This window comes from Thermobia domestica, chromosome 3, assembly GCF_964235325.1.
Source record: "Thermobia domestica chromosome 3, izTheDome1.hap1.1, whole genome shotgun sequence".
In the NCBI taxonomy this organism is placed as follows: Eukaryota; Metazoa; Arthropoda; class Insecta; order Zygentoma; family Lepismatidae; genus Thermobia; species Thermobia domestica.
The window spans coordinates 11,760,111-11,778,757 of NC_137456.1; the positions used below are offsets into that span (position 1 = coordinate 11,760,111).

At 36.4% G+C, this 18,647-nt stretch overlaps 1 protein-coding gene across 1 annotated transcript in view; it reads left to right on the top strand.

The window, feature by feature from the left end:
* The window catches only part of LOC145682414 (MAPK regulated corepressor interacting protein 2), a 45,155-nt gene extending 27,650 nt beyond the window's left edge, over nt 1-17,505 (top strand). The window contains exons 4-6 of the mRNA XM_081754036.1: nt 3,071-3,124; nt 8,097-8,147; nt 15,975-17,505. Of these exons, the coding sequence (XP_081610162.1) occupies nt 3,071-3,124; nt 8,097-8,147; nt 15,975-16,045 (176 nt within the window). The 3' untranslated portion in view covers nt 16,046-17,505. The remainder of the gene's footprint in view (nt 1-3,070; nt 3,125-8,096; nt 8,148-15,974) is intronic.
* Nucleotides 17,506-18,647: the final 1,142 nt, after the last annotated feature.

An 18,647-nucleotide genomic window follows, 5' to 3' on the forward strand; every position in this document is an offset into this window, starting at 1 on the left:
GAATCGTTTCCAGTTCAGGGAGATGTTCAAACAGAAAGTAAGGTCACACAAGAAATGACACAACAAATGTATAAATTATTAGAAGGAACAGAGGCGGCCCGTCATAAGGGGTCCAATGGGCCCGGTCCTCCGATCGTTTTTGTATTAACATAGAAAACTGTATGCATCTTAACTTATCCTGCTAGTATTGTTGCTATAATTTCCCTCTGATACTAAAACAGTAGTTCTGACTCCTTCAAATCAAATGTTCCATGTATTACTTAACGCTTATGGGCACGCTGTTCACGCGGTCAGTAGAAAATAAAGGCAAAGAGGGCTTGACCTGTTTCAGTGTGGACTTAGTATCGTCTTGCATTGACTCGTGTAGCGAACAACGTGAAAACCCAGCTTGAATGTAGGTAGCATGGGCCAAGAATCGTAGGCCCTCATCACACGATTTCACCCGAGCCCTTCCGAACGAAAAGGTTTGAAGCTTGCTTGCTTGCCGAAATTCGTCTGTAGAGGTTGTTGATTCCGCACTTTCAGTTGTTTTGTACCTTGACCTTGCTCTCTTCTTTTACTTCTGCTGAAGGGATCCAAAATCAACCGCGGGTGTACCCCTCAGTTTAGACGTGCATCTTAGTGTCTTTTGTGCTATTCCCCCTCCCCCCCCCGTGTTTTCATGTGGTTGTGCGAAAATGAATAAAGTAAACGTGTTGTTAGAAAGTATTACACGCGTTTTCAATAGGTGAATTCTCAGAACTTTTCCACTTTTAAACATTCATTTCCGGAAAATGACTTAACAGTTGTATCCCGTTCCTATCCGATATTGAACAAAGAAAAGCTCAAATCCGAACTATCCGCCGCATACAGCAACAATGTTCTTTGCGCAATTAACAACACGAGTATGATTTATTACTATTTCTGCGTGACAATGACTTAACAGATAAATTTTCTGAGTATCAAAACTGGAGGACATAGTGTTGGCAACGCCTACAGCTACAGCAGAATCATAACGTTGTTTCAGTATATTAAAAAGGGTGAAGACTTATCTAAGGAATTCGATGAGCCAAGACAGACTCAACGCCAAGAATGTTATAAAATAGAGGATCTGCCCATACGTATCTTCATCATATGAACTCAATGAAGCCAAAAAAACAACCGAGCATTGTCTAAACCGGCACGTCTGATTGGCTAGGCTCGCTTCCGCCATGATTGTTGGCTCGAAACATTGCGATCTTAGTGGCGCGCAGTGGGCAGAGTAGGTGTGGCGAAGCTGTGACGTATGGCTTCACGATTTGGTTTTATGGGCAGATCCTCTATTTTATAACATCCTTGCTCAATGCGCTAACAATGTTGTTTACGCACAAAGACCATATTACCCCAATAAAGGAATTTAACACAAAATGTGTTAGTATGACAAGTTTTTTTCTGACTGGAATTTCGTGTTTTTTAAGCATTCACTTAATAATCAAATAATAACAATAATGATGATGATAATGTATTATTATTATTATTATTATTATTATTAATAATAATAATAATAAACTATTTGTCATGGGGATTGGCCCACCCTACTTTTTATTCAACGAGCCGCCACTGTGAAGGAACCTAGAACAGTTCGAATCAGTTTCACAACAGTGTTACTTTGTTGGTATGGTTAGAGCCTCAAGACAACAGCCTTCTGAATTGGCAAGGTTGTATTTTCATTTAACATAGAATGCCTTACCAGTATGGAGCTCAAACGGTTTGTGCGATTGGAAAAGTTCCACCATTTTAAGTTGAAAAAGCGCCTGTTTCCAAAACTTCCCTCTCTTTCTATTTTTCGTATCTTTCCTTAAAACGGAATTAGTCTATAATTTCGTACTTTTGGTACACCCGGTCATGAGATGAGATGTGACTGAAACATTGAAATTTTTGGGAAAAAGTAACTTCTTGAACGCATTTCTGAATTTAAGTTAATAACTGTGAGACACTCCTGTGTCTATTAAAACACTTAATACTTTATTTGCAGAGGTCTTGTAGCTCCAGCTGTAATAGTTTACGATTTTTAAAACAAATTTAATTAAAATCAATAACAGTAAACACAAACACAAACTCCTTGTTTATTGCTTCAATCTATAGTGGAATGTTTATGAAACACTTTTTGTGTTGTCAGTAATCGTTTTCCATTACTTTCTCTTTCGTAGGAAGGCGTTATGATATATTTGTGTACAATAATTTCAAGAAGCGAACTATAGACTATTAGCATAATAGAGCACAGTCTTCGCTACCGAGGACACATCTCTCAGAAATTCAAATTTTACTTTAATTAGTTGTCTGTTACTATATTAGCTCCCATGTGTTGTATTCATTCAATAAATATGACTGTTTTGGATATGGCTATATATAGGATGTTTTAAAACAACACCGACAACGTTTGGAACGTGATTCCTGATACCAAGATAAGACAACAAGTATAGGCCAATCTGGGTGCACAAATGCTTCCCTTCGGAGTTATAGGCTGCCGAAAACATGAAAAAAATGAACTTCAAAGGTTCATAGCTCCAAAACTATGGAACCTACCGTAGTGGGGCCAAGACTTCACTTAGGAACTAATATGTGTCCTATTCAAAAATCCATGTTTCACAATCCTAAGATACCCACGTTAACAATTTTTAAAGAGAGAGTTTGGACGAACATATAATTTGAAGTGTTCACCAACCACTTCCATAAAAACTGTTGTAGAACTAAGGCAGGATTGTGAAACTTGGATATTTGGATAGGGCACATACTAGTTCCTAAATGAAGACTTGACCAGACTACGGTAGGTTCCATAGTTTTGGAGCTGTGGGCCTTTAAAGTTTATTTTTTCATGTTTTCGGCAGCCTATGACTCCGAAAAAAAGCAATTGTGCATCCAGATTGGTCTATATTTTTTGTCTTATCCTAGTGTCAAGAATCACCTCCCAGACGTTGTCGGTGTTGTTTTGGAACACGTTAATATATATTGTGTAATATACACGCTAATATATATATTATTTTGTCTTTTATTACTTATTAAAAACACACGGCACAATGCCAAAGTGATATTTATATCTTCGTACTTGCAGCTTGGAACAAAATTTGTCAAGAATATGAACAAGATAGGACAGAAAATACAAGAGGTGAGTAATTATATTCGTTTTAGTAGCGATACATTAAGGACTGTTACTTCTATAATTTCTGGCATCACCATTCCAGTTGCAATTAGGTAAAGGAACTTTATAATATCCGATTCTTCAATTATTATTTCATCATTGGAAGATATATCTCACCGCGCTTTCACTCCACGGAGCTGACCAATAGCAAAGTAAAAGGTGTAGCAGGAAAAACTGATTATGAAGTAATAAGCATAACTAACTAACGCATGCTGTTGGATGAAGAAAACAAACTTACCTAAAAGTTCATCGTGTTATACGAGGTGAAAATAATAATAATAATAATAATAATAATAATAATAATAATAATAATAATAATAATAATAATAATAATAATAATAATTAGAGACCGGATGTTTAGGCACTAAAAACCTGGAAAATAGGCAGGCAAATAGGCACTAAAAATTTTAAAAATAGGCAATAAAATGTAACTCGAAATAATGAAGATAAATACTCAATATAATTAAAGAAATAGATTCAAGTCATAGATAATGTTCAAAGAATATAGAAACATACTTCTTTGCTAATATAGTCTTTTATTATATATATAAAAACGAAGCTTGTTATGCATTCCATATATACTGGGAGAACCTGAATGATGTGCACATACGTCAAGAGGTGATTCATGACATCAAAAGAAGACAAATAGTCCTTTTGCATGTTGTCGAATTCCACGTCGTGTAGGAGTGAAAGGGGGGCGAACTTGGAAACCAAAATCAAATCCTGACAATTGGAACGAGACATATAGGTGTGCACATACTTCGGGAGGTGATTCGTGACATTCAACAGGACTTTTTGTCTTTTCATGTCACGAATCACCTCTCGAAGTATGCGCACATCTTTCGGTTTCGTTTCAATTGTCAGGATTCGATTTTCGATTTTAAGTTGGCACTCTGTCACTTGTACATGACACGGAATTAGACAAAATACACGAGGACTGTTTGTCTTCTTTTGATATCACTAATCACTTCCCGAAGTATGTGCACATCTTTGAAGCTCACTCTGTATATATATTGCAACGTACCACGTGCTTCTGTTTACAAACACCTAATATACACATATATGTGTGTATTATTTATGTTATATAAATTACATTTTTCCCAATGAAGGCTTAATTTGAAGAAAATGCACAGAATAGGCAACATCAGGCACTAAAGCAATTATTTAGGCAGTAAAGGTCGAAATAGGCAAAATAAAATTGGCTTAAATTGAAACTATAACCCCCCATATAAACTTTAAAACGTTATTTTTGATTATATCTTTAATATTAAAGAATAGGCATTTTGCCTAACATCCGGTCTCTAATAATAATAAACGGAGTGAAGTAATAACTCAAAGTACTTACATTATTGGTTTTTGTCGGTGGTGTCACCTTTAAAGTTCTCCCCCTCTGCTTCAACACACTTCTTCATTCGCTACTGCCACTGTATGTGACATCCCTGGAAGTTATGTTCTGTAAGGGTCTTTAGTACGTTTTCTGTTTTTTTTTTTTTTTTTTTTTTTTTTTTAATTACCATTAACGGAGGTAAAATGTGTTCTTTTCAGTTAAGATGTGGTTTTCAGGGGAAAGAAAGTAATAATCACAAGGTGCCGAATCAGGCGAGTACGGCTGGTGTTTTTCACATAAGACTATACATGAAGGATTAAACGAGGCGGTATGCGTTGCTGTCTATCTGGTGCTGCATAACTCAGGAATTGAAAATTTGTTAGTTACCATGTTCTTGGCTCACACCCTTCATATCATTATGGAACTCTCCCCACCCCACTACCAAAAAAAAAAAAAAAAAAAAAAAAAAGACTACGGAGTATATTTAAGTTAAATAAATACAACTGCACAACAAACATGACTGAGTGGAGCTTTTGCGCTTCTATCGGGAAGTCCGGGATTCAACTCAGCATTTGACCATTCTGAAAAAGCTTTTCTTCATTCCATCTGTGAAGTAGAAATAGTGCGTGTACTCTGAGTTGGCTCACTTCCTTTCTTATTGTTTTTAAATCGTTATTATTACTAATTACCAGCAGTGACGGTTTTGCGAAGGTTAGGGGGGCGGTCTTTCGGACTGAAGCCTGTTCCTCAAAATTATGGAATGTCTAAAACAAACCAAATATCTATTAGTTATGCGTTTACTCATAAGCTTTAAGCTCCCGTCAAATAAAAAGTACGAATGTTTAGAAAAACTAAACATTAGTTAAAAAAAAAAAAAAAATCTCCCAAAATACTTTTCTAAATCCGCCACTGATTCTCAGTATAAAATGATCTTCAAGGTTGTATCCGGAAGATTATCGCTAAATATATAAACGAAACGAAATACTGTATTAGTTATGTTTACTCGTAAACTTCAAGCTCCTCCCAAATAAAATTAGAACATTTTAGAAAACGAAACAATCAGAGAAACCCGTCCCAAAGTACGTTTCTAAATTCGCTACTGATTATTTGTATAAATTGGTATTCAAGGTTGTATCCGGAAAATTATTGCTAAATCGTTGCACAGCTACAGTATAACAGAAATATGGAAGTACGGTTAGACGGATATATTGAAAAACGTGCGCTTTGACGGATATATAGAAAAACGTTAAGTTTAACTTTTGCGCTAGAAGCTTGAGTACTAAGCTCTTAGAAATGAAACACAGATGACAAACTGAAATGATCCCGAGAAGAAAAAAATGTCGATAACTCAAAAGTTAAAATAAAGTTAAATAGCCTCTAAAATTGCTCTCAAATATTACATTCTTCATGTTAGCTTTAATTCGTAAAACATGTGCTCCATCCATCTTGATGGTGAATTTTAGAGCGAAATATGGCATTTAGGTCATGGAATTCTTATCTAAGTATAGAATACACTATAAGAAAGCTATTTAGATAGAAAAATCATGAAAATGAAAAAAGCCAAAATTTCCAGAATTCTCGTTTTTTTTTTTTTTTTTTTTTCGAAAAAAGCCTGCTTTTTTGCATCTCTAAAGAGAGGTGATGGAGAAATTGACAAAGGAAAAAAGGGGCATGATGAGATTTTGGTAACTTTTTCGTGTGTTTTTGGTCACTTTTCAACTATTTACAAGAGACCAGACCACTATGAGCCCTGATCGTGGCAACCTTGATAAAATATGAGAAGTTAGTTTATTAAACTGCTTCTTCTCTCTTCTTGATAAAGAGTTAACGATAATCTTGGAAGCGATTAACTGCTCTGGGAAGAGATAATCATTCTATAAAATGAGGCGGAATAATAGGTGTTGAAATACTACCTCTAATGTATGCTTGTTTTTGTTCAAAATATGATTCAGATTATTTTCTTTTTATTGAAGTAGTTGCCCACCATCGGTTCCATTGAAAAGTGGCCAACTTAAAGGAAATAAGTGTGATTGGTGCTTTTTTAGAATAGGATTTCTAGTATTACTTGGTTGTAAAATTTTAATAAGCAGTGGCACGACAGCTCCTTTTAAACAATGTAAATAGAGTAATTATAATAACATATAGTACTAAAAAAAATACTATAGTATGTTTAATATAAGTACATATCTTTCTTTTCCTGAAAATTAGTCTGGTACACTGAATTATTCGGATTGAAAACAGTAACACAAACAACCATAAAATGGAAACATGTAGTTGACAATTGAGATGGTTAGCTTTATCCTTGAGAATTTTCCGGAATTACTAGAGGTCCACACTGATTAAAGGAGCCGATGTAGCTAATGGTTTTACCTAAACAAACAGGATAAACAAATACGTAGAACCATTTCCTGCATTCCTGTACGTGCTTTTTCTTATTCACGCCTTCTTTCACCATCTCTTTATCAGGGCTCTGGCCATTGACCTCCAAGAACAAATCGTGGGAAGCCATGCTTCTTTGTCCCTAGTCACAAATGCAGAATATCTGCCTCTCATATGGGAATACGAAAGAATTAAAAAAAAAAAATAATAATAATAATAACAAAACGGTATTTTGTGTGGCCAAGATACGCAGTTAAATTTATCATTATCATAATGGGGTAAACACTGCTTCAATGCGATCAACTTCCAAGATAGACTGGTGGCTAATTTACCGAGTAATAAGTAATGGATGTCTTATAGGAAAATGCAGGTTCAAGGCGAACCAGGCCAACATGAGCAGTTGCCCAAGTTGACAGGTTTTACTGTAATACAAATATATGTATAATATATCAGACCTGAGTAAGTTTGTTTGTGAGAGCACTTGCTGTATTACAACGGGTAAATGGGTTTCGTAATAATTTCTAATGTCAGATTTCTTACTGACCATTATGGCTGAATTCATATAGTTAGGATGATGCCACATTTACCCTTCACAAATTACACACAAATTACTACATAAAAATACGAATATGCAAATACTAGAAGTTGCAACTAATAGGAAAAGAAGAGAAAATATTCCATTAACTTCGTTCCAGTAACTTACCATTTAGCTGTCCAAACTACCTTTTCCAGTATAAGGTGTTCTGGCTGTCAGTGATGCTGTTGATGATTAGCCACGGAGATATCGATCCTGTGTGCGAGCCAGAGGTGATCATTTTGATTAGTGATTCGTGTTTTCTGTTCCGACGATATCCGTGTTTCACTCAATAGGGTATTAAAGTACTTGTCAGCATATGGTGTTACTTTGTTACAAACTTTGTGACAGAATCTATGGTTTTGAAATGTGTTACCTTCATAGACAGTGATGAATCTCAAAAGATCTGCACTTCAATGTCATCAAGCTCGTATCTATCTTACGGCAGGAAAATGATTATCAGTACAGACTTAACAAGTTATATCGAATGCCATGTAGAATTGTTTATTTTCTTGCATATGATTTCGTTGAACAACGGTGTTTGGAATTTGACCAGATTAGATTTTTTTCTGAATGTTTCTCGCATGCATAAGATAGACCATAGACCATGTGGGCTGTATGTTGCTTTTTAAATTAATTTATACTTATTTGTTTTGCAGGTCCCAGAACAATCGACTACTATCACGATGAACCCAATGGTGCCCTAGATGGTATGATATTGTTTATTTCTTGCTTTTAAATATTAGAAAGAGACAGCAGTAAGTCAAGTATCAGAAAGTTTTTTTTAAAAATTTTTTTATTACAGTTCAGCACATTGTAGCTTCTTGAAATGATTAATATTGAAAGGAAGAATGTTCAAGTTTTCAGTGATTGCAAGGGTAAGATTGTGCTTATATCAGGATGATAGTTATCTGCTAGAGTAGGAGTGGCCAACCCGTCGACCGGCAAGTCGTGAAAGATAGTCCGTGGTAGTTTGTTCTGGCTTATTGATTCCGATGAGAGTAATCCCAGTGGATTAATAACGCTAAAAAAATAACTGGTATACAATGCACTCTGACTTTCTACAGCTGTAAAGAGAATAAATATACAGGGTGTTTCAAAACAACCACGACAACGTTTGGGAGGTGATTCCTGACATTACGATAAGGCAAAAAGTATAGACCAACCTGGGTGCATAAATGCTTCATTTCGAAGTTGTAGGCTGCCGAAAACATGAGAAAATGAACTTCAAAGGTCCAGCAACGGGCCTACCGTAGTCAGGTCAAGACTTCACTTAGGAACTAGTATGTGCCCTATCCAAATATCCAAGTGTCAGAATCCTATGGTACTTCCGCAATAATTTGTATAGAGGTAGTTGGAGAGTACTTCAAATTATTTGCCCGTAGCCAAACTCCCACTATAAAAATAGCTTCGTGAGTACCTTGGGATTCTGAAACATGTATTTTTGGATAGCGTACATATTCCTAAGTGAAGTCTTGATTCGACTGCGATAGATTCCATAGTTAGAGCTATCGACCTTTAAAGTTCATTTTTTCGTGTTTTCGGAAGCCTATAACTCCGAAAAGAAGCATTTGTACACCCACGTTGGTCTATACTTTTTTGTCTTATCTTAGTGTCAGGAATTACTTCCCAAACGTTGTCGGTGCTGTTTTGAAACACCCTGTAGCTTTAAATAAGAACCTTTGTACTTGGGAATCATTCTAGAACTGTTTTGTGTGATAAAATGTTTTAAATCTAAGAACTTCGTATTCATTCATAATAGCCGCAAGGTTGTAACACAGTCTCTTCAGTGGCCCCGTGTAGCGTAGTAGCTAATGCTTTGTCTTTGGTGCGAGCGTTCCCGCGTTCGATTTCCGGTGGGACACTCGGTCGGAAAGATGTGAAAGCCTTTTGAGGCGAGCAGTCCTGAGTAAGGTTTTCCTGGATTTTCCTCGTTCATACCTAGGTAAATGAACACTGACCGGGAGTTACCTAACTTAAAGGTTCCAGGCCGCTTCCATTCCCATTTTCCCGGGCAGTGTGATCACCGATGGACATCATGCCTCATACATGAAAGACTTGAAAGGCCATAGATATCCAATGCCCAAAATATAGTTCATAATTCCTATTTTAAAAAGTCTTTATTTTAACCCCCCCCCCATAAAAAAAAGTAGACAACGTTATTCTTGTGTTTGAAACATTTTCTAAATGCGATTGTTGTTTGTGTGAATAGATGAGTTCAAAAGGTTCCTGAATATGCACTTTTTTAGAGGGTGGAGGAAGTGGAAAAAATGAAATCTTTCAATTTTACGTCCCACGCTTATGGCGGTTAAGCTAAAGAAGACGGCAATGATGAGAAATGAATGGAATGGTGGAATGAAGAAAGCGGGAGGAAACAGGAAAACCCCGAGAAAACCTCGGTCGAGATGGGATCGAATCAGGGACCTCATGCACCAGAGGTGAACGCTCTACTACTGAACCACGCGGTCCTGTGTGAGGAGTGGAAGGAAAAAATGAAAAAAGCATTCATTTTTATTTTTATTTATTTATTTATTTATTTATTTATTTATTTAAACTTCGTTCCCCCACATCCATAGCACACGATTATGGCCCTCAGCTTCATTATAATTGTACACCACTGACGATAAATAAACTGCGAGTGATTTCTGAAATGAAAATAATTCGTCAAACCTAAAAAGCTTGGCCACTTGTGCGCTTAAGGATTGGCAATAATGAATACTAACCTTGGGAAATGAATCACCTTTGAAAAAGTTTGATTTATTGTCGAACCGTTGATGTAATCTGACAAGGAGACTTACAGAAGTGTCACTCACCGATTTGAATGAAACTTTGCATAGTTAAAGAACATCGAAAAATAATCGACACGTATTTTTTAATTTCGGCAATGGCGCGGGTTTAAGAGTAGAAACCACCCTTTAAACGTTAGGGGTGGTCCCCAAGCATAGACAGAAAATAATCATTTAATGTAGAAGAAAACATACTGCCAGGTGGGGGTTAGGAGAGCTAATTCTGAATCTGACGTCAAAATTACAAAATTCTAAATGGCGGATCCAATATGGAGATTACAAGTACTAAAAGTCTTCTGGTTTGAAATGCTCTGCAGTTAGCCAAGAACAATTATAGTAGGCAGGGGCTACTACGAGAAGGTTATAGACCGATTTGAAACCCCTTTCTGTATTTGTTGTAACGAAATACTTGATCAAAGTGAGTCTCTGCATCTCTAACTATTCGGGGTGCTTATTTATAGTGAGTCCCTTCGCCTCTCAATATTTGGGGTGGTTATTTATAGTAAGTCCCTCGCGTCTCACATGTCAGAATTTCATATATATATATATATATATATAGATATATACTCAATTCTTACAATTATGAAATTATACAAAAAACGTTTTACAATAATTCTACAAATCGCAAAATGCTGCACAATCTTTGAAACAAAATATTACGGGATTTTCAAACTCAAGTGGTTTTTCTTACAAATAACCGCTTTTGTACGAGGGTTGGAACTTAAATAGTGGCAACACTGCTGTGGAGACACTATGCAATGAAATGTACTAGTGGCGCTGATAGCGCACGTTGTTGACATACCTACCTACCCTCCGAGCAAATAGATTTGCCCGTCCCACGTCACCGGTAGGCGCACAAGCGAGGGAAGCACAGTCACTTGTGAGCGAGCGGTCTAACGTAAAGGTATCACTATGTTTTCGAAACAGGAACAATGGAGTTGGATCAGGATTGAATGTGCCAGAAGTACAGCACGACAGTGTCATCAAGGGCTTCAAGAGGCGTGTGGGGAATCGGCATTGCCGTACAGAACAGTGGCACGATGGGTAAAAGCCTTCAACGAAGGTCGGCAAACTGTGGCAGACATGCATCGGGCAGGTCGTCCTAGCGTCTCTGAAGAAGAAGTGCAAGCTGTTGCCGCGTTAGTGCTTTGAAGGGTGCGAAGTCAAAATCGTAAGAAACAAACATGAGTTACCATTATCCAGGGCGCATTATATAATAATTATATTAGGTAATATTTTAAAATAAACATTGGATCGATAAGGCATCAAAATATAGGAGAATCTCATTCAAGATAATCGTTGAATAATTAACTTAATAGAATGAATCTTACACTTAACATAATCTTTGGCAGTTAAGTTTTCAACACAAGTCAATCTAATATAAATAATCTTTGTTTTTAATCAATTATGAATCGAATTATAATTCCTCATATTGTCTGTATAGCGAAGTTATAAGAATTGTTTTCATTATTGATATTAACACATAAACTTAAAAATAAAAGTTCACAAGAATCTATAACTGATATGGGTTTAACCTAATTTCATTAACGGTAATCAGCTTACATTCATACTTGCATATGATTCTAATAAAGTACATTGTACTGCACAATCATGATTAGGTTCCACAACATGTTGTACATGTATTTCATCGTGATTCTGATTTTGATACGAAGTGCCATCTCTTGACCTCCAATTACGTCTATCCATGTAGCTTGTTGTATTCCTGTAATTTCGCCCTATCTTCTGATTGTTTTTATGTCTACTTCTGTTGGGTGATTTGACATCAGGATTATCACGATTAATTAGGTTAAGCTGATTCCCTACATAACTTTGCCTATTTTGCTCGTTTTGATTGCTAGAATTTATTCGGCTTAGGTTGTGTTCCGTATTATTCACACTTTGGATATTTAGATTCCGAACAGGTACAAAATGATTTGAATTATTTTTACTTTTACCCACTCCTGCTTGTTGATTCATAGCATGGTATTGAGTTTCATAGCATTGGACAAGCATTAATAAATGGTTGAAACTCATACACTGTGTAGAAAACAAGATCTGTTGTAACTTAAATGGGAGCAAATTTCGAATCGATGCTATTATTCTAGATTCCGATTGTAATGGATTAACGACTTTTAATTCGTTGTATGTATTTACGACAAATTCTACAACAGATTTATGCAAACGAGGATTGAAATGTTGATTTCTAATGGTAGCATCTCGATTTGCAAGCAAAAAGTCATTTTCATAATTCGCGATCAATGCCGCTTTGAATTCCTCATATGTATTGATGTGATCACGTACTGCTTTAAACCATAAAGAACATGGTGGGAGTAATACATGAGGGATTAATTTCATATATTGTGATCTATCTATACTCATTATATTGCATTCGTCCTGAAATTTTTCCAGGAAAGAAGTAGCGTTTTCATTACATTTACCACTGAATTTACTCATGGCCCGTATTTCACTCATCTTAACACTTAACTTTACCTTTCTTTTATCATTCCGTGTACTTATTGGGTGACAATTCCTATCCATGACGTGATATGTCGTTGCACCATCCCTTTTCCGCCCATCTGTACTCTTCGGATGAATTTCTTCTAAAATAATATCCTCATCAGACACAGGTGAAGGCGAAGTCATCTCTGGTGAGTGGGGAAACTCCAAGCGCTCACTACCCATATTATTGTGGTATGTGTTGTCCTTAACCTGTAGCGTCCTAATTTCTTCCTGTAGAGTAGCTATCAATTGCGTATTTGCACGTATGTTGTTAGAATTATTGATGACCTGAATCTTTTGCTGTTGAACAGATGATTCTATTACTTCTAAATCCTTTTTTACATCACTGATTTCTTGGATTTGGTGGTTGTGCTTACCCTGACAATCCTCCGATATTCTTTTTAACTTTTCCTCGAACTGCGAGGAGATGTGATTCATCGCCTGGATAATTGACTGTTTCGTTTCATCTGACTTCTGTTCCATCTTCTGTTCTATCGTCTGCTTCAATTCCTCGTATTGTTTATTGGATTCTTCAGACTTCTGTTCTATCTTCTGTTCTATCGTCTGCTTCAATTCTTCGCATTGCTTGTTGGATTCTTCGGACTTTTGCTCTATCGTCTGCTTTAACTCGGTAGTCATCTGAATCAATTGTCGCTGTAAGGCTAGCAAGATTCGGTCTTCTGATGTCATTCCTGGTGCTACACTATATTCACCGTTGTCACTATTATTGGATTCATTCTCCATTGCTTCACCGTTCATTTTTCTTATAATTATCCTACCACTCCTAAGTCTTGTGAAATTTGTATTCATTAACCTTATTACAAAAGTAAATTCACCCTTACTTTGCTTCGGGAATGAATTTACAGCAAGTTCCCGGGTGAGGTAAACCAAAATTTTTACAACGATTCACCAAAGGTAATCGTTAACCCTGGTTCGGCTAATAATATAAGTAAATTTTTAGTGGTAGTAATTATTCACACCTTAACATATCTTCCGTGATTACATTTACTAGTATTCTCACCTTTTATACTGAAATTACAAAACGATGATACGTATTAAACAATTTTATTCGTTGATTCTCTTTGAACGAATATGCACACAGACTGTCTGGCAATCATACATGTTTGTTAGGTTTTTATAAACAACTACATAGCAACTAAATATACAATAATGTATGTTTCTTACATATATTAAAAACATTCTTCTTTTGTTATTTTTAAATTAACATTATATCTGGTATAGTGCTTATGTAGAAGCACTTTCTGCCCAAAAATACAAGTAATTATCAATTTATACAAAGTATCTCGTTGTAAGGTGCAGTGAAGATACACATGGTTTTAACTGTTGCTCTTCACTGATATTCTGTCTTCAGTGTGCGTGAGCCAATTTTAGAATTTTTCTCTCGAACTTAAAAAATGCCATATTCTGTTTGAATTACAGAAACTTGTATTCAAGGGTAACTACTAATAGATGCTATAGAGTACATTTGAATAAAAATCTATACGTACCTTGTTCCAAATCTTCCTCTTTTCTTATGAGATTATTTTCCTTGATATTTCAAGGTCAGAGTTAAATTATGCTGAAGAACCACTTATAAATTTACTTTTAGGCTGGTATTGTCAGTGCACTATCAGCGAAGACTGAGCCAGTTAAATCTGATTAAAACTACTCGCTGAGCAAAACGACACATTTGTTGTAAAAAAATGTTTGCAATAAACAATATTTGTGCAATTTTTTTCAACAATAAACATATTATTTTGCCCAGCGAGTAGTTTAAATCAGATTTAAAAGTCAGTTAAAAGGTAACTTGTACAATGGAAAAAAATACAGTTAAGGTAGTTAGTAGATAATTAGTGATCTTGTTGTAGTGAGTTGGTTACTTCTCACTAAAAATTCACTCTGAATGTTTCTTGTCACTTGTTATTGTTACAATATTGGTCTGTTTTGATTTTGTGAAAATTTCTTATTTATAATTTAATGAAAATTAATTATCATGAATTTCTGTTTGAAGAACTGTCGAAGATCGAACTGACGACTTTGAGTAGGTCCCCTTGAAAGTCAAAATTCGAAAATGTCAGTGAAAATTAGCTGAAATGCCCATTCTTTATACGGGAAGGAGAGGCTTATGGATAATATCTCTAAGGTATATTTGACCCCTCCCCCCTTCCTTCTTCTTCAGCATGCATATTTGAATCTAAATGAATTGAACCCAAGTGCTAAATATGTTCAAAAATTCCTTTTTAACGCTTCAACATTTTTCCCACTTTCGCTATTTTATGAATAGAAAGTGGAAAGCAAAATATGGAATGTTCCTCCCTCTCCCTCTTGGAAGCGGAATTTTCGAACTTAGAGTCACGTCTCTACTTATTTTTATCTTCCAAATTTAAGGGGTTTGTGAGATACTATATTTTTGGTATAAATTTTAAACCCGCCTCAAGACAAAATTTTAATGAAGGTGACACGAAAATAACCCAGTTTGAGGTAGACACCAACAATATTCAGAAATTCGTTTTGAAATTTTACATAGCGAAAATAAAGAACAAAGCTTACCTTAATTTTCCACATAAAAACAAGGGCGTCGATGTATTTATCATACCGCTATACAAGTTTTAAAAGCCTCTCTTGAAAGACACGGATGTCTTCACTTTGTCATTTGTTCCAAGGTGCCCTGCACTGAGAACCTACTTCAAAGCCAGAAAGTGATAGAAGTCGTTGGGCACTAGGTCGGAACTGTACGGCGGATGGGCAATGCGCTTCCAACCGAGTGGCAAGATGGTTTTCCATTGCTGCCACTAGGTGTTACTTCGCATTGTCATCCGAAAAGAGAACACTACATGTCAGAAGGAAAGGGGTCTTCCTGCAAATGTACAACAAAGCGGTATTAATAATACCGCTGAGTATTAATTGTTGCAGTTCCCATACTTGGGTCAGGGACAGAATGGGCCGCTCATCCGAACTTTCTGTTAGCACTGCAGTAGTGCCATATGCAGGATCTTGGTTTTACATTACCAGATGACGTATCTTGCTTGCAGATGACCAGGCTTTTGCTTTAAATCGGTGTCTCGTTTGCCCCATTCCTTTACGATTCCTTGTGGGAAAAAGGAAGGGAATCATATTTTATCACTTCCTCTCGTGCGAACTTTCACTGGCATCAGAGGAACAGCAGTTTTTCTTTAAGTCCTGATTTCTTTTGTGTTGATAGTATTTATATGTTATATTCATAGTATTAATATTTTTGTATTTTATTTTCAGATTTTAAGCCTTTTGATTTGGAGCAATGGTGGGGGAAGAGATTATTCCAGAATATCACCAAATCTATATAATTAGCACTGCTTTAGGTTGCACTCTGCCTGGAGACCATTTGCCCGGCTGCTTACATTCAGTCTGTGGAACAGATTGCTTTTAAGAGGAATCAGGACAACTAAGAGGAGATACCGTTACAAGAAGGTTATTTCTATCTAAGAATCTTTGTAGTGAACTGGTCCACCAGAGGGCTGAACGTGAAAACGTAGTGCAGGTGGTTTCAAGCAAAAAAAGAAACTTCTCGAGTGTTCAAATCTAAGAATAAATATTGGCCATTTTTCTTTTCTTTCTTTTTTTGAAAAAAAGCAAACGTTACTCAAGCATAGACAAACAATCGTAGTAAAGGGTATATATTTAAAAAATAAAAAAAAATAGTTAACGCTTTCAGTAGCAGAAACCAGGAACTGTAGTCGAACTTTATATTAAAAAGATGATAAAAAATATAAAATAAATTTCGCGACGAAGGTTGTGAAGAGAAATTCAAAAATATACCCTTTTAACTGTAGCAGTTGCTAGCATCATTCCAGATTAGAGGTTGGCTGTTCTGTGGTGAGGACATTTTTTTAGAACAAATTATTAAATGTGTTCGTTCAAGTTTCTTTTTATTATTATTTTTTTAAAAGAACGTAGAAAAACAAGTGATGTGACGAATCCAGTGTGTTAGGTGTGTGTATATTTGTTTACGCATGCGACGATGGTATTAATTATTGATATTGTTATATACATATATATATATAAATCGATCGATAACTACTATTGTTGAACTTGTGACGTCATCAACATGTTAAAACATGTCCTCACCTACCTTGTAGGATCAAACAAGGAAAAAAAAAAAAACGAAACAGGAGGAAAAAACTTGATTAGTTTGATTTTTCATTTTCTTTTCTGGGGTCTAAATAACAAAAGAAACAAATTCAGATTCTTGTACACATGTTGTTATATGAGTTGTTGTAAATTAAAAACTTTATATAAGAGGAAAACTATATATATACACACGTATAAAAATAAGCATTTATTGCCTTGACTTTTTTTTTTTTTTTTAATCCAAGGCAATTTGCAGCCTGTTTAAAGGTTTTTATGCAAAGAAAAGACGTACAAAGTGTAATTGAGGACTGATTAATTGTATTGAGAGAAAATAGTTCTTGTGTGATGCTTGGAAGACCCAGTTGTTTGTAGATCTTTAATTTTTGTACTTCTTTTTTTGTTTACTGTTCCAGCATTGCTAAAAAACTATTTGTCTGGGAATCTAGTCCTCTTGTGAGTAATGAACGTAGTTGCACACTATTTTTTGTAGAAGAATTTAGCTGAGCTGTGATTCGAGGGCCTTCTCCTTAGTACGAGGAAAACAGAAGTACAGTACAACTTGCAAAAATAGTAACTGTGTGGTTGAAAATAACAAAACAAGAGTTGTTTCTGTGATTTTTCTTGCCATGCAATATTTTTCCCATTGTTCTAAGGAATAAAGAAGGTTCCTGCTAAACGAGGCTTTCTTTTTCTACTCTTTTTACCTTGTCACTACAAGTGGTATGCATGTTTCCGTTAGAAGAAAAAAAAATCAATTTTCTGCTTAACAATATATTGTAATATTTTCTGTGCGGAAGTCAGTAGTCAAAGTTACACGGGCTTTTAGTTCCACCATCTACAAATGAATCAAAAGTTTATATAAGTTATGTACACTGATTTTATAAAAATTAGAACAAATAAAATCTTTGAATGTTTCTCTAAAGATCGTTCTGGGGTTTAATAAAATGAGTGTCAGGGGGGACTCTCTAGCCCACAACAGCCGGAGAAGGTATGGAAGGAAGTTTCTCTAGCCCACAGCAGCCGGAGAAGGTAAGGAAATTGCTCTAGCCCACAGCAGCCGGAGAAGGTAGGCAAATTTCTATAGCGTACAGCAGCTGGAGAAGATAGAGAGGTTTCTCTAGCCCACAGCAGGCGGAGAAGTTAGAAAAGTTTCCGTAGCCCACAGCAGCCTGAAAAGGTAGGGAAGTTTCTTTACCCACAGCAGCCGTAGGAGGTAGGGAAGTTTCTCTAGCCCACAGCAGCCTGAGAAGGTAGGCAAGTTTCTCTAGCGTACAGCAGGCGGAGAAGTTAGAAAAGTTTCCGTAGCCCACAGCAGCCTGAAAAGGTAGGGAAGTTTCTTTACCCACAGCAGCCGTAGGAGGTAGGGAAGTTTCTCTAGCCCACAGCAGCCTGAGAAGGTAGGCAAGTTTCTCTAGCGTACAGCAGGCGGAGAAGTTAGAAAAGTTTCCGTAGCCCACAGCAGCCTGAAAAGGTAGGGAAGTTTCTTTACCCACAGCAGCCGTAGGAGGTAGGGAAGTTTCTCTAGCCCACAGCAGCCAGAGAATGTAGGAAAGTTTCTCTAGCCTACAGCAGCCGGTGAAGATAGGGAGATTTCTCTAGCCCACATCAGGCGGAGAAGAGGAAGTGAGGGTGACCAGTTTCAAGGCAAACTAATACGGAGAGGTGTTCTGCAGCTCCTTTTATTCTGTTGGTTCGGCTATCGTCGTCCAGCTTGGTAGATGGTGGCGCTGGTGCCTCTGTTTAGGTCACATGCTAGTACCATGGCGATTAAGCATCGTCTGCCTTTGTTGATGTTTACTCTATGCACGTACAGGGTTC